Here is a 13421-nt window from a genome sequence, read left to right as displayed (position 1 = left end):
TTGTAATTTCATTTAGTTTACTATAAGCATTTCTCATAAACAAAATTGTATTTTCTGTATCAGTCTACGTCATAAGTGTAGTTTTGCTCCCTGACGTTCAGTGTGCTGTTTGTTGTTTCAACAATTTATGAACAAGTCTCTTTAAGGACAGGAATTGAGAGAAAACATTTCTGAAGCAGAGGGCGTGATAGTTAAGATGGCGATGTTCATGCCGAAGCAGGTATTTTTCGCCGTTTTATACCCTTTATTAGTAGTATTTATTTTTTAAATTCCGCTCACTTTCCAGCCATATCAGCAAGAAACTATCGTTTATTTCGTGTTGATATTCGCTCTTTATCTCGACTTTACTCGTTGCAAAATTTTAAAGCGGAATGACCTAATTAAGGATCCTCTAAGAAAATTTGATGAGAGTAAAATCGAGATATAAAGCAAATTTCAATACCAAATAAATGCTAATCACATGTTTACTGATATGGCTGAAAAGTGAGCGCCATTTAAAAATTAAACAAAAGTCAAAAAGGGTATAAACGGCGAAAAATAACTCTCGGCATGGGGGTCGCCATCTTGACTATCACGTGATTACTCCCTCTGAGAGGTGTCTTGTGTTTATGTCAAAACTGGCTGGCCCAAAATTGCAATGGTTGACTCTAAAACAAACGTATTCTTCATGTTTTATTTTCACTTTGTAAAACAATAACCATTTGTTTATACATCTTTAATTTCGTCAGTAATTTTGTAAAAGAATTGTACACTGTATATGTTTATTTAACAGATGGTACACAACTTATTTTTGTTAATTAATTTTAGTATAAACATGGAATGGGTAATGTTAATTGTTTATTTATGGTCTCTAAGTGCCTAATACTTTGGGATATTTTGGAAAAACACCCTGACTTTTATAAGCTCACCTGTGCAATCCACAGAATGAGCTTTTGGACCGCCTTTTGTCCATGGTACGTTGTTTGTCATCTTGTCATTCAAATGGCATTTCCTTCACAAGCCCTCGGCAGATTTTAATTAATCTAGGTAAAAATGTTCCTTGAGTGACCCTCTTCCAAAGTTGTTCAAGTTGTTCTGGTCAGCTTCATAAATAGATATAAGAAACTGGTTGAACATTTTCTGAAAAACTCTAGAAGTGCGTATTTGTTTGGTTAGGAGCGTTCATTTTTCATCATAATCTAAATTGATTTACTTTGTTTCGGAGGAAGGGGGGAAGGTGCATGGGTTTACTATTTTCATTTGATGTATACAGTGAAAACTTAAAGAAAATTTCTGACAGCACAAGACCAATGGAGTCATGTGTTTGGCAATTAACATCGTACATGATCCCCTTCCAAACTTATTCAAATCATGCCCCAAGGTCAAATGGGCCTTGACTTAGGGGTCATTGGTTTTTTCCATTGATGTTTATAGTGAAAAAATCTCTGAAACTGCAAGGCCCATAGGTTTTGTATTGTGCATGTTAGATTATATGGTGTTCCTCTACCAAGTTTACTCAAATCATGTCCCTGGGTAGAAATTGGCCATACTCCAGTAGTCCCATGATTTATAAAGAGCTGTATAGTTGATAACTGAAAAAAACATCTTCTTTTAAACCACAAGGGTCAGAGGTTAAATAGGTCATAGGTGAGCGATCTAGGGCCATGTTTGCTCACTTGTTATCAATATTTTATTTTGTCTTTGAAACTGTATTATGCGCTTGCAAGGGAAAGAATGTTTATATTGGCTTATAACATGTATTGGTATGATCTGAAACATATGCTTCATGTTATCAAATGGAATAATAAGCATTTTTTATGACCAAGCAAATGTTGACACATTATGGCCCATGCTGTCTTGATACATTTTCCTTATATGTATGTAATAAACACTCTTGCTTTTGGTAAATATATATGCCACCACTGTCTGTTGAATACACACCGAATGTTCCAAATGCCAGAATACATGTTTGTCAAATAATCTTGATGTTACTAAATAAATTTACTAGTCCTAGTTATAAGAGCTTCGCATGTTTAATAATTCATTGTATTATTTTTAAAAGAACTAACACCGTTTTAAAATGTAAAATGTTGAAAATGATAATCTTATTTATTTATTTAATTAAAAAACACAGTTTTATATAACTAATTAAATGTAGGAAGATATTTGGTGACAATAAATAAGAAGAATCAAGCTGAAAGATTGTTTATCAAATCAGGATTTAGTTTGTATTTATTGCTTTTGGATAGGTCCCTTTGTTATTCGATTGTCATTTATTATTTCAATTTTTCCTTGGTATAATTGTTAAATAAGCTATATTAATATTGAAAATAATCACGTTATATATGTCATATGAATCAATTGTAAATGACATGAGAGGTGCTCTGAAAAAACTGGGCTTAATGCATGTGCTTAAACTTTCGTCACAAATTTGCCCATGCACAGGTTAATAAAGGATGACACTTTCTGAAGGATGACACTTTCTGCTTGTTGTCCCCTACCGGTTTCACCGGAGGGGACTTATGGTTTGCGCTCTGTGCATCTGTCTGTGAGTCTGTCTGAAGGATGGTTGCGCTCTGTGCGTCTGGCTGTGAGTCTGTCTGAAGGATGACACTTTCAGCTTGTTGTCCCCTACAGGTTTCACCGGAGGGGACTTATGGTTTGCTCTCTGTGTGTCTGTCTGTGAGTCTGTCTGTGCGTCTGTCTGTGAGTCTGTCTGTGAGTCTGTCTGTCACACTTTTCTGGATCCTGCGATAACTTTAAAAGTTCTAAATATTTTTTCATGAAATTTGCAACATGGATAAATGGCAATATGGACATTATGCACGTCATTTCATTTTGTTCCTACGTCAAAAATTGTGGTTGCTATGGCACCCCCCCCCAAAATAATTTCTGAAAATGGTGGAATTTCTGACAATGGTGGAGCCGGTAGGGGATCATATTGCTTGACAATAGCCTTGTTTTGTATTTTTCTTTTGAATGGAGACTCCTTTTAGTGAAATTCAAGTTTTGGCAGAAAATGATTTCCCTGATAAGCCTGTGTGGACTTAACATGCCAATCTGGGACAACACTTTATGGACATGTATTCAGCCCGTTTTTCCCAGAGTCCAAGACTCATATATACCACATGTAACTAGCTCAAACCTTTACAGGACTCATATATACCACATGTAACTAGCTCAAACCTTTACTGGACTCATATATACCACATGTAACTAGCTCAAACCTTTACTGGACCTATACTGAAATCATTGTGCAAACATAATTTTACAAAGCATATGTTAAAATCATTTGAATAATACTCTTTTGATTAAACATGACAAACTTTGCCTATATATACCATCAGAAGCAAAATATAGTAAAAAAGCAAATATAATATTGATATTGACAATTGGAAAAAATCTTCTTGCCCATGACTTAATTCCTAAACTCGGTATTAACCCTTACCATCCAGATAAGCGCTTTGACGCACTTGTAGTCCCTCCTAATTCGGTATAAGACCTTTCTTAATAGATTCATTTTTAAAAAGTTCATAACCCTGAGAAACTACTATAATCAGCAGCTAACAGCATAAAACCTGACAAGACTGCAGGTTACTTGCAGGCTGTTCTGGGTTTATGCTGGTTGCATAAATTATAGGCTTTTAAATTTTCATCTGAGTGGAAATAGGTTAATCTGGAAAATTGAACCATTGGAAAGCAGGGTCTAAACTAGAAAAGCAACCCTGTTTAAATCCTTATTATTAAACGTTATAAATTTACCAACCATTCCCATCACATTTGACTCAAATGTTTCAGTGAAATGATAGCAGATATACGTATTCTCAATTTTTTTTGGAAAAACAAGGTAATTTCATGAAGAGAAATGTAAATGATTTTGCAGTAAAAAAAAACATCAACCATTTCAGACACATTTGACTCTATTTTTTCAGTCTAATGACAGCAGCGACTCATCGTCTACCGACGGTGACCTTGACGGTGGTGGGGGACCAGACGCGTATTCTCCATTCAAGGGAGATAACTCCATGTATAGTCAGCTCCTTGACGATGATGACAGCGGCATCGTCATGAGAACCAGCTCCCAGACTTCTCTAGAACAATCAAAACCTGATTTTGGTAAATTTGAAAATAACTGGAAACCAAATGTTACTTCTGAAAGTCAGTCTTACGGTACTGAAGAAATAAATCAAAGGCCGCCACTGCCAGCCCCTCGTAAAAGTTTGAGTGGGGTTGGTTCTACCCAAGTGTTGAGTTCGAGTGGAACCGGCTCTACCCCAGTAAGCGACAGGTTGATTGGGAGGCACGTTGCTGCAAGGGAAAGACCTAAACCACTCCCTAGACGCCAGTCTGTGGACAGTAAAGATCATGGTGATACCAGCACAGACGATGCAAAAGTGAAGAATTTGCCAAATAATTCAGGAGACAATTTAATTACTCTTAAAGCCACCGACCCTGTGACTCCTAAGCCAGACCTGTTTGATTTAGAAAGTGAGTTCAGTAATTTAAAAAGCAGTGGGGATTATGTGGTACTTCGAGAGCCGAAGGTTTCGCGACGTATAAGTACTGACGCTGACAAGCGGGCAAGCGTTTCTCGAAGCCCTGCTTTAAAACTGGGGCAGGACGAAACTCCAAAGCGTCCAAGCGTACGTCGAGATAGATCACCTGTGTCTCCGATGGATCCTTTGCCTCAGACATCCGTGTTAGACTTTGACCCATTGCTCGATAGCCAGGCAGCGTTGCCCAGTTCACAAGGGGATGCCACAAAGCCAATTCTTACTACTGACAATAACTCAGATTCCTTGCTTCATGACTGGCATATAGGACACTTGTCGACCAATCTTTCCAGTAACTCACCAGTCAAGACACATTCCCGTTCTAGCCCTAGCTTTCCTTATGGACAATACGCTTCCCGTCCCCCTAGACCCCAGCCTATGAATGCCCCCACTATACCACAGTTTTATTCCCCTCGACCAAACTCCATACCCAGCCAACAATGGCATTTGGTCAATGCTCCCATGGGCACTCAAACACCATTACCTCTCTCGCAATCGAGACCTCATGTTCCTGCAAGACCAGTAACAAAACCAGATTTCACCAGACAAATGAACAAGTCTAGTGCTGCAGTTAACCAGTCTGGTGCTGGAAACCAGTATAAAGATCCATTTGCTGATCTAATAAACATTACACAGTCCACATCTGCAAACCAATCTGCCAAACAGCCGCAAAAGCAGAATTCTTGGGAAACATTTATTGAATAACACAAAAGAACAAAATATTTAATTTTCCAAGTATTTTCATCAAGTCTTTATGTTTATGATAGCTTTACTAGCTTTACGACTTTCAATTACCACATTTTTATATCAACATTATTCAAATATGATGGAAGAATTTTCACTTTTCTGTAAAAAAAACAATCCTATACAGGTGGCATACATTTGTTTACATTAAGTAATTACTGATGCAGATGTATACGTTTGTATACTTATTTTTAATTAGATAAAATTAAATATTATGTAAAAATGGTCAGGGCTTTGCTACGTTAATTTTATGTTCAGTACTTGTTATGTAGCATTGTTTTTTACTGATTTGAAAAAAACTGCATTTAGCATTAATTGTTTGTATCTCGGAACATTGTTTCTATATCTGTTCTTGTGTGTGTGTGTTTTCAAGCTGGCTTCATCAGGGTTAAGAATTGTACATTTTAATTGTAAAATTATAAAATTGTGATACTTTTTTTAGGATTGTGCAATATTTGTACCTTGTATTACGTACATGAAGATGACATTGTTTTCATGACATGGCAAACCGAACTACCGAAATCTGTAGATATATTCTTACAGTGTTCATGAGTAAACTTTTGGATACAGATTGGGAATATAAAGTAAAACATAAACAGTATGAAGTGTTTTTTTTCTAAATCTTATAAAAAGACTTATACTAAGCTTTCTCCCCCCCCCCCCCCCATCAAAAGATCTTTGGATTGCATATTATGAAAATTACAGAATCATACAATGTTTTAATCTTTTCACCGTTTTTCAATGCACCAGTAATGACAAAGTGTTAATTCTGTAAGATGCTGATGTTTTGTGTACTTGAGTAATTACCTTTTACATCAAGTCTTCACTGACAAAATAACACCCCATTGGTTTTACCAAAGCCTTATTTCTCCTTTGTTAGTGAACATCACTTGAAGCACAAATATTTTGATGTTCTTTTTTTTTCTTTTCAATATATCAGTTTATCTTTATCATATTTTCTGGTATTTTATTTTGTTTATTACTTAAAAGTGATTAAAAAATAAGAGAATGATGGGATAAATAAAATACCTGGAAAATAATGAATATAGCCAACAATTTGGTAAAGGTTTTCGAATCCTCGCTAAACAAACATGTCTGTACCCAGAGTGGAATAAACAGATCTGTTTTCGAGAGTGAATTAAACATATTTGTATACAGAGATATATATACACATCATTCTGTATCCAAAGTGAAAAAGACACATATGTACACAGAGTAAAATAAAAAACAACTGTATCCAACACAGAGCATGTATTGTCTATTTACACAACTTTGAATATTGCAGGACTAAGATAGTATCAGTTAAGTTAAGTATTATCAAATCTAACTTACTGACGTCTAAAGAGTATAATTATGCGTCCACATTCCAATTTATCAAACAAGTGACATTGTCATGGAAACTTTCTGTAAGAATTATGTAATATTATCTGCAGTGTTAGTCTTAGGAAAGAGATTATTATTTATGTTTGTATGTGTTTCACATTGTTATTTTTTATGTACTGGTACACCATATCTATACATTTGTATTCAAATGCTAATTATTTCTTCACAGATGTTGAATTTATCCAATCAATTTCTTCTTCAAAAAAGTCCACGCATGCATAAATGTGGGTCTGGTTACTTTTTATCTGTGTACTTATAAATAAATACAATAGATATGAAGTACATGCATGTTATGCAATGTAAAAATAATACATTAAAATATTCACATTTAATAGGGCATTTCAAGCTTTTTGAGTTTGCTATCGGTAATAATTCAGAAAATACTTGTAGTAGAATTTGCATTTTTTCATTACTCATTAGTGAAATTGTTCCCTAAATTTACTGTCTATAAGAACTGTCCGGCAAAAAGGTCAGTTTTACTTCATACAACAAAAAGTTTTGTGGCAAAAATCAGTTTGTCCAAACTAAGTATTTTGAAAAAAAAATCAACTGTCTACAGGAAGAGGAATTCACGAGGACCCGCTTGCCAACAGCCACTAAAATTTGTGGCGAGCCCCTAGACTTTATAAGACATCTAAAGAAGAAGTATTGAGAGCAGAATAATGTGCAGCTGCTGTCAAAATGTTAGTTTCTGTACCTCTTTGTAGGTACTTATTTCTCGTACTTTGCAAAACTTTTGAATGCAACTTGTTTACTACCCAAAACAATATAATTTAGATATCGTGTCATTTTGTAAATTGTCTCTCACTATGTTAAAACTTCTTTCAAAAGTGTGTTCATGTTTCATTCCAAAGCATATGTGTTTTGCACAAACAATGCCAACAGTAAAACAACATGTACAATGTTTTGTACATTTATGTAGTGCTGAATTGTATCTAATATTGTTTTATTATACAGTTTGCTTCTATCATTTCTGCACATCTTTGAAGCCAGTCTGCATCATAGTAGTTCATAGCTGTTTTTATTTCAATTTTGGCATTTGTCAACATTAAAACTGCAGTATACACAAATGTTGTATTGTTGTTGCTTATGTTTGGCTGACTAACTAGTTGGGTTCACAAGCAACATTTGAACCGGTAATGTCAGAATGCATTCAACTAGTGAACCGGTTATGTCAAATTTAACTTAGCTATTGAATCAGTTATGTCAGAATACTGTCAACTTTAGAAACAGTTACGCCTGGATACACTCACCTATTGAAGCAGTTAAATTGGAACTTTTGAAACAGTTACTTCTGGATACACTCACCTATATATGTTAAAATACCTGAAGTGTACTTTCCGCACAAAGCATGTAATTCGTATTAATTCGCGTGTTGTTTTAATGTTGTTTTTTATGCTCCCCCAAAATTTATTTTGGGGGGAGCATATAGTCGCCGCTTCGTCTGTCCGTCCGTGTGTCCGTCCGTGCACAATTTTTGTCCGGGCTATTTCTCAGCAACTAATGACCGGAATTCAATGAAACTTTATGAGAAGCTTCACTACCAAGAGGAGATCTGCATATTATCAGCGGGTTCTGGTCAGATGATTTTTCACATAGTTATGGCCCTTTGAAATTTTCTATAAAAAATTCTTGTCCCCCCAACTACTGTGCCCTCAAGACGTTTCCTTTTATCTGAATATATAGTGCAATATTGTGACAAAAAAACCTTTGGGGAGCATCACCCGTCTCCGACGGTTTCTTGTTTTTGTTTGTTTAAAGATGAAGTTTATTAACCGTTATTTTATTTCAGCATTGCTTGAGTCGCGAAGTTGTGAAAGTGTTAAATCCCATAGGTCAATAGGTGTAAAGATAATATATTACGGAACAATTCGCATGATATACAGGCGCGACATATGAATATTTTGCACATTAATTACAATGTGAGCATACCCATCTAAAATGAATTTATTAGCATTTTGCTGGTGTATAACAGGGTAAAATTATTGCACACATAGTTACGTTATTTTGGGTAGAAGTGTAGTACTTCATAGTTTTGATGAGAAATTGTCGGAGCGTGATAAAATATTTGTTATCTATATATTAAATGGCGATTTCAATGTGTATGTCGCAATGTTATTGGAAAATTAAACACATAATATAAAAATATGTTTACTCGCAGTTGTACTGGTTACGCGGGAAACCATATTTTTAACTTCCCTTTAATCACGGTAAGGGACTAATTAAGTTACATGCAGGGCTAATTTATTTTAATGAAATTCTATTAAATGTTGGCGATTACTTATCTATTTTAGTCAAATAAAAGTTTATTTTGATGTTGAAATAAAGATCTTCCGGTAATTTATTCTTGTTAACGCGCATTACTAAATAATTTCTTATTAGCGCCAACAATGTTAGAGTGAACACTTTTATGAAGTACGTAAAGTAGAGTGAACGCCTGAACTCAAGTACATACAATTTAATGAACGCTTTTACAAAAAAACCTGATGTAGAGTGAAAACGTTTACAAAAGTACGTAATTATGTGAAAACGTTTACAAAAGTAAAAAAGAAGAGTGAACGAGTTCAAAAATATACATATGTCAGGTAAAGTTTACAAAAGTGTCTTAAAGAAGAGTGAACGCGTTTACAAAAGCACGTATAGTAGAGTAAAAGCGTTTACAAAAGGACATTAAATATTATAAACGAGTCTACACAAGTCCTTAAAGTAGAGGAACAGCGATTACAAAAGAACGTAGACTGAAAACGTGTACAAAAGGACATTAAGTATTGTGAACGCGTCTACAAAAGAAGTGGAACAGCGTTTACAAAAGTACGTAAAGAATAGTAAAACATGTACAAAAGTGTAGAAAAAAATGAACACATGTACAAACTACGGTTTCCTAACGAAGAGTTTCAATATTAACAAAACTGCAGGTGAAAGACCTAACCACTTACATTCGAAGGTTTTTGATGATCAATAATCAAGTTGACACCATATTAGCACAAAATAGCGCGCATATCAAGAAAGGTTCATTGTGTACCTGCTGGCGTTATTTTGGTACATCCCAATTTATTTTTTTGCATATGAGGAATATTTATTTGATATTTAATGTCTTACTAGTGAAAGATTAGTCGGAAACTGCCTAAATCCGCCACCTCTTATTTTAAAAGCCCAAACTTAATAGAAATGGTATTTGTATATTTAATCAGTTTTTCAAAGCGACTTTTAATTGAGTTTTTTTTCTAGCGTTGTAAGTGGTGGACAATCTCACTTGAGAATGCGTGGTGTGATGCATCGACTAAAATGTTACTGTTGTATAATTGTGATTCATTTTTTTCAATGTATTTAAATACTTCCAAGTATTTCGAAGATACTTCGTCTGAAGAGCTCTGAAAGTAATACCCTTTGTTTGGGTACAAAATGCACATGTTTGACTGTCTTGAAATTAATTTAATTATATGAACTACTTAAATGGTTGTTGTACCTGTATTTTCTCCGTCTTACACGTAACCCCTCTGTTATAACAGAAACAAATGCTGATCATAACAGGACTCAATCATTGCAGCTTTGAAATAAAAACGTTTCATGAATATCAAACAATTCAAAGTACATGCCTGGGACCTTTACAAACAGGGACCCATACAACAATATAGGTCCTTGTACATGCAAACAATTTTTATGCTAAGCAGACCTGAGGCTTTTGTGTGTTTCAAATAACAATTTTGAAATGAAATAACCCGCACTGTAATGAATACGCTATGTTGGCATGTTATAAATATTCATGTTATATATCATCATGCAGGTCATTTTTAGCTCGGCTGTTTTCGGATAGAATCCGAGGTATTGTCATAGCCAACTCGTCGTCCGGCGTCCGCCGTCCGCGTCGTGCTAAAACCTTGACATTTGGCTCTAAAATCAAAGTACTTTCACCTACTTCTTTGAAACTTCATATGTAGATGCACCTAGATGAGTTCTACACGCCACACCCATGTTTGGGTCACTAGTCAAAGGTCAGGGTCACTGTGACCTCTAAAAAAATTCTGACAAGCTTTCATTTATTCAAAACTGCACCCGCACTTTTTTAGTTGTGAGCGTTAGACTTATGGTGTTACTGAAAATTTCAAGTCAGTTCGGCTTATCTACGGAGAGCCTACTACCCGCCACACATGCCGTATCCGCTCGAGAAAGAGTTGTATAATTTATGCAAGAGGTTTGAGTTCTCATACCATATCAATTCACAAATGGAAACATTATATGAATATCGTGTTAAATGTAAAGATTTCGAACGGTGCTTATATATAAAAGAATCAATAAACAATGATTGTATTATACGTGTCGTGGAAGAGATTCTTTATGAATGATTAAAACAGTCCACTAAACTGCCATCAGTTCCTTCAGAATCATACTCATACATGTCTTCACTCATAGTTCATTTGCGACTATGTAATCTAAAAAATATTTCCAATCAATAGGTACGACTATATGTATCAATGTTATTTTCATTAATTATGTAAAATACATGAAATTCGGTACGCATGAAGTTTGGTTCAAATCGTAAAATTTGTTTCATAAATAAAACAGTCATATTCGATTGTTATCCATAATATTTACACAAAAACAAGTTCAATGGGTTCAAACAAATAAAAAAAACATACAAAGGTGTAATTATTATAATTATATTATTAAACAAACCAATAAACTTCTCAAGTGTTACAGCCAAGTTGTTGTTGTTGTTTGTTTACAATGTAACAGTTACCTCCCTTGTTGTATTTTACCAGGTAATTATAAAATAACAAACATAACATATACGCGCAAAATATTTCAGATTTATATTTTGTTATTATGTAAAGTATACATTTTTCTTCTAAATAAAACCATTAAATACTTAGAATTCGTAATATAACAAATAAATAATTTAAAATGAAAACTTAACATAAAAAATCGGCAAAGAAATCAACGCGAAAGCGAAATATGTTGGTCAAATTCTTCAAGTTTGTCCATCGTTCTATTAAATCCATGTAGCGTGGACGAACCGGCTTTCGAACCCCTTAATATTAGATGCAATACAATAATAGTTTTTATTACAATTACAACGAAATAAACAATACCTTCAAAAAATATAATGTTTGCTACATACCTGCATAAATTTATGTATGTATATCCCAATTCATAACTTTGAAATATGCTAGGTAGTTTCCACCACCCTGTCACAAAAAATCCAATATGGCCGCCTCCTAAGAGCACCATCTTTCGAACCATGTACACAATTACAGTATAGTTCATAACTTTTGGTCCAAAACAATAAAACTTGAAACAGTTTATAACTTTAAACATTTAACTACTTAAACTGATCATGTTTATACTGATTTTATTATTTTATTATTCTTCAGTGCTTGATTGGCCATGACAAGGACAGATGAATATGTCATTACGCCGAATGACTCGCTGCTTGCAGCAATATTCGAGATGTGTCCAATGTTTGCAGCCATTGAAGTCACACTGTGCCCATTTAGTGAACACAAGGGACACACAATTTTTCAGTTTTTCAGGTTGAAATTGCTTTCAAACGCAGCACTTATCCTCGTCAGCAATATCAGAGTCAGAGTCATCAGAATATGAATCTGACTGAAGGTTTAAGTTTATGGTTGATGGACCAGGAACCGGTTCTGGAATGGGGTAACAACAGGATTGTTTGTGTTTTTGTGAGCTGACAGACCTTTTACAGACTTTCAGGTTGGAATTGTTTTTGCGCTTCTTGGGTGCTGGCGGTTCACACAAAGGCTGGGACTGTGCTTTGCTGACAATTTCCTGGCATATGTCTGATCGGGTAATTTCTTGCGCGGAAACAACACTACTTAGTGTTTTATTGATTGATGTTTTTTTATATTGTTTCTTTTTATCGATAACAGACTCTGCAGCCTTGAAATATGAGTCAACGTCAGACTTATCCGCAGCTGGGACAGGTGTAGGGTCTAAACCGACATATGGCTCGGAGGGCTTGAAGTTGTCAACAGGGACTGCTGTTCTGTCGAGAGGATATATGCCAGGTTTATGAAAAGACACCTTTAGATTGCTGTTAGAGAGTGCTTTGACATATGCGTTTGAAGCCAGTGCAGCTACATTTAATTTAGTGATTTTGGAAGATGGGTTGTCCGTCACAAATGTTTGACACATGTTATTGTAAATCTTTTGTAAGGGACCAAAGCATCCAATATCCAAGGGTTGTAGGCAATGGCTTGTATGGGCAGGAAGCACAAACAAAAGCACATTATTCTTTTGTGCCCATTCTAGTACAGGAACATTGATATGCGACTTGTGTCCATCAAATATCAATAGGATTGGCTGACTTGCATTTTGCCTTTGAATGTAGCGTACAAAATGACGTTCCAAGTACTCAAGGAATATGGTAGAATTGGACCAACCACTTTTAGACATAGTGCCAGCAGAGCCAGGTGTTGAACCTTGAAACAAGTCTTCATTCATTCGCTGCCCCTTGAAAAAAAAATGGTGGAATCTGTGTTCCTAGTGCATTGCCACCACCAATGATAGTGGTTATTCTTGACCTTGATGAAGTTATGGCCGGGACACATGCCTTGCCACTGACAACATATGGGGGAGAGTGTTCTGTTTGTATACCTTTCTCATCAATGTTGTATACACATTCAGGCTTATTAAGTAGATCATTATTTTTGATGACAGTTTCTAGATTGTCAAAGTATGAGTACACTGCCATCTCAGTTGTGGATTTTGCTCTACACTAACTAAGGGCCCTAGGTTTTA

The 13421-nt window shown here is 35.2% G+C and overlaps 2 protein-coding genes across 11 annotated transcripts in view; one reads left to right on the top strand and one right to left on the bottom strand.

Moving 5' to 3' along the window:
• The window catches only part of LOC127837023 (DENN domain-containing protein 1A-like), a 60285-nt gene extending 52556 nt beyond the window's left edge, over nt 1-7729 (top strand). For 9 of the 10 annotated variants that reach the window (XM_052363716.1, XM_052363723.1, XM_052363719.1 and 6 more), the window contains one exon: nt 3912-7729. In XM_052363716.1, the coding sequence (XP_052219676.1) occupies nt 3912-5237 (1326 nt within the window). In that variant the 3' untranslated portion in view covers nt 5238-7729. Of the gene's footprint in view, nt 1-807; nt 824-3911 lie in introns of all 10 variants that reach the window. The other variant, XM_052363724.1, reaches the window with a different exon arrangement.
• A 4474-nt stretch (nt 7730-12203) lies between these two features.
• Nucleotides 12204-13124, bottom strand: LOC127838199 (uncharacterized). The gene has a single exon (XM_052365791.1). It carries the CDS (start codon nt 13122-13124, stop codon nt 12204-12206), a length of 921 nt encoding a protein of 306 aa, XP_052221751.1.
• Nucleotides 13125-13421: the final 297 nt, after the last annotated feature.

The sequence above is a fragment of the Dreissena polymorpha genome, chromosome 7 (assembly GCF_020536995.1).
Source record: "Dreissena polymorpha isolate Duluth1 chromosome 7, UMN_Dpol_1.0, whole genome shotgun sequence".
Taxonomy (NCBI): domain Eukaryota; kingdom Metazoa; phylum Mollusca; class Bivalvia; order Myida; family Dreissenidae; genus Dreissena; species Dreissena polymorpha.
Note: the sequence above shows the minus strand (reverse complement) of the source record. Positions and strands in the feature narration are given on the sequence as shown.

What these genes read in the sequence shown, in the direction of transcription:
- LOC127838199 (XM_052365791.1), bottom strand. Translation starts at nt 13,124, where the DNA reads ATGAATGAAGACTTGTTTCAAGGTTCAACACCTGGCTCTGCTGGCACT.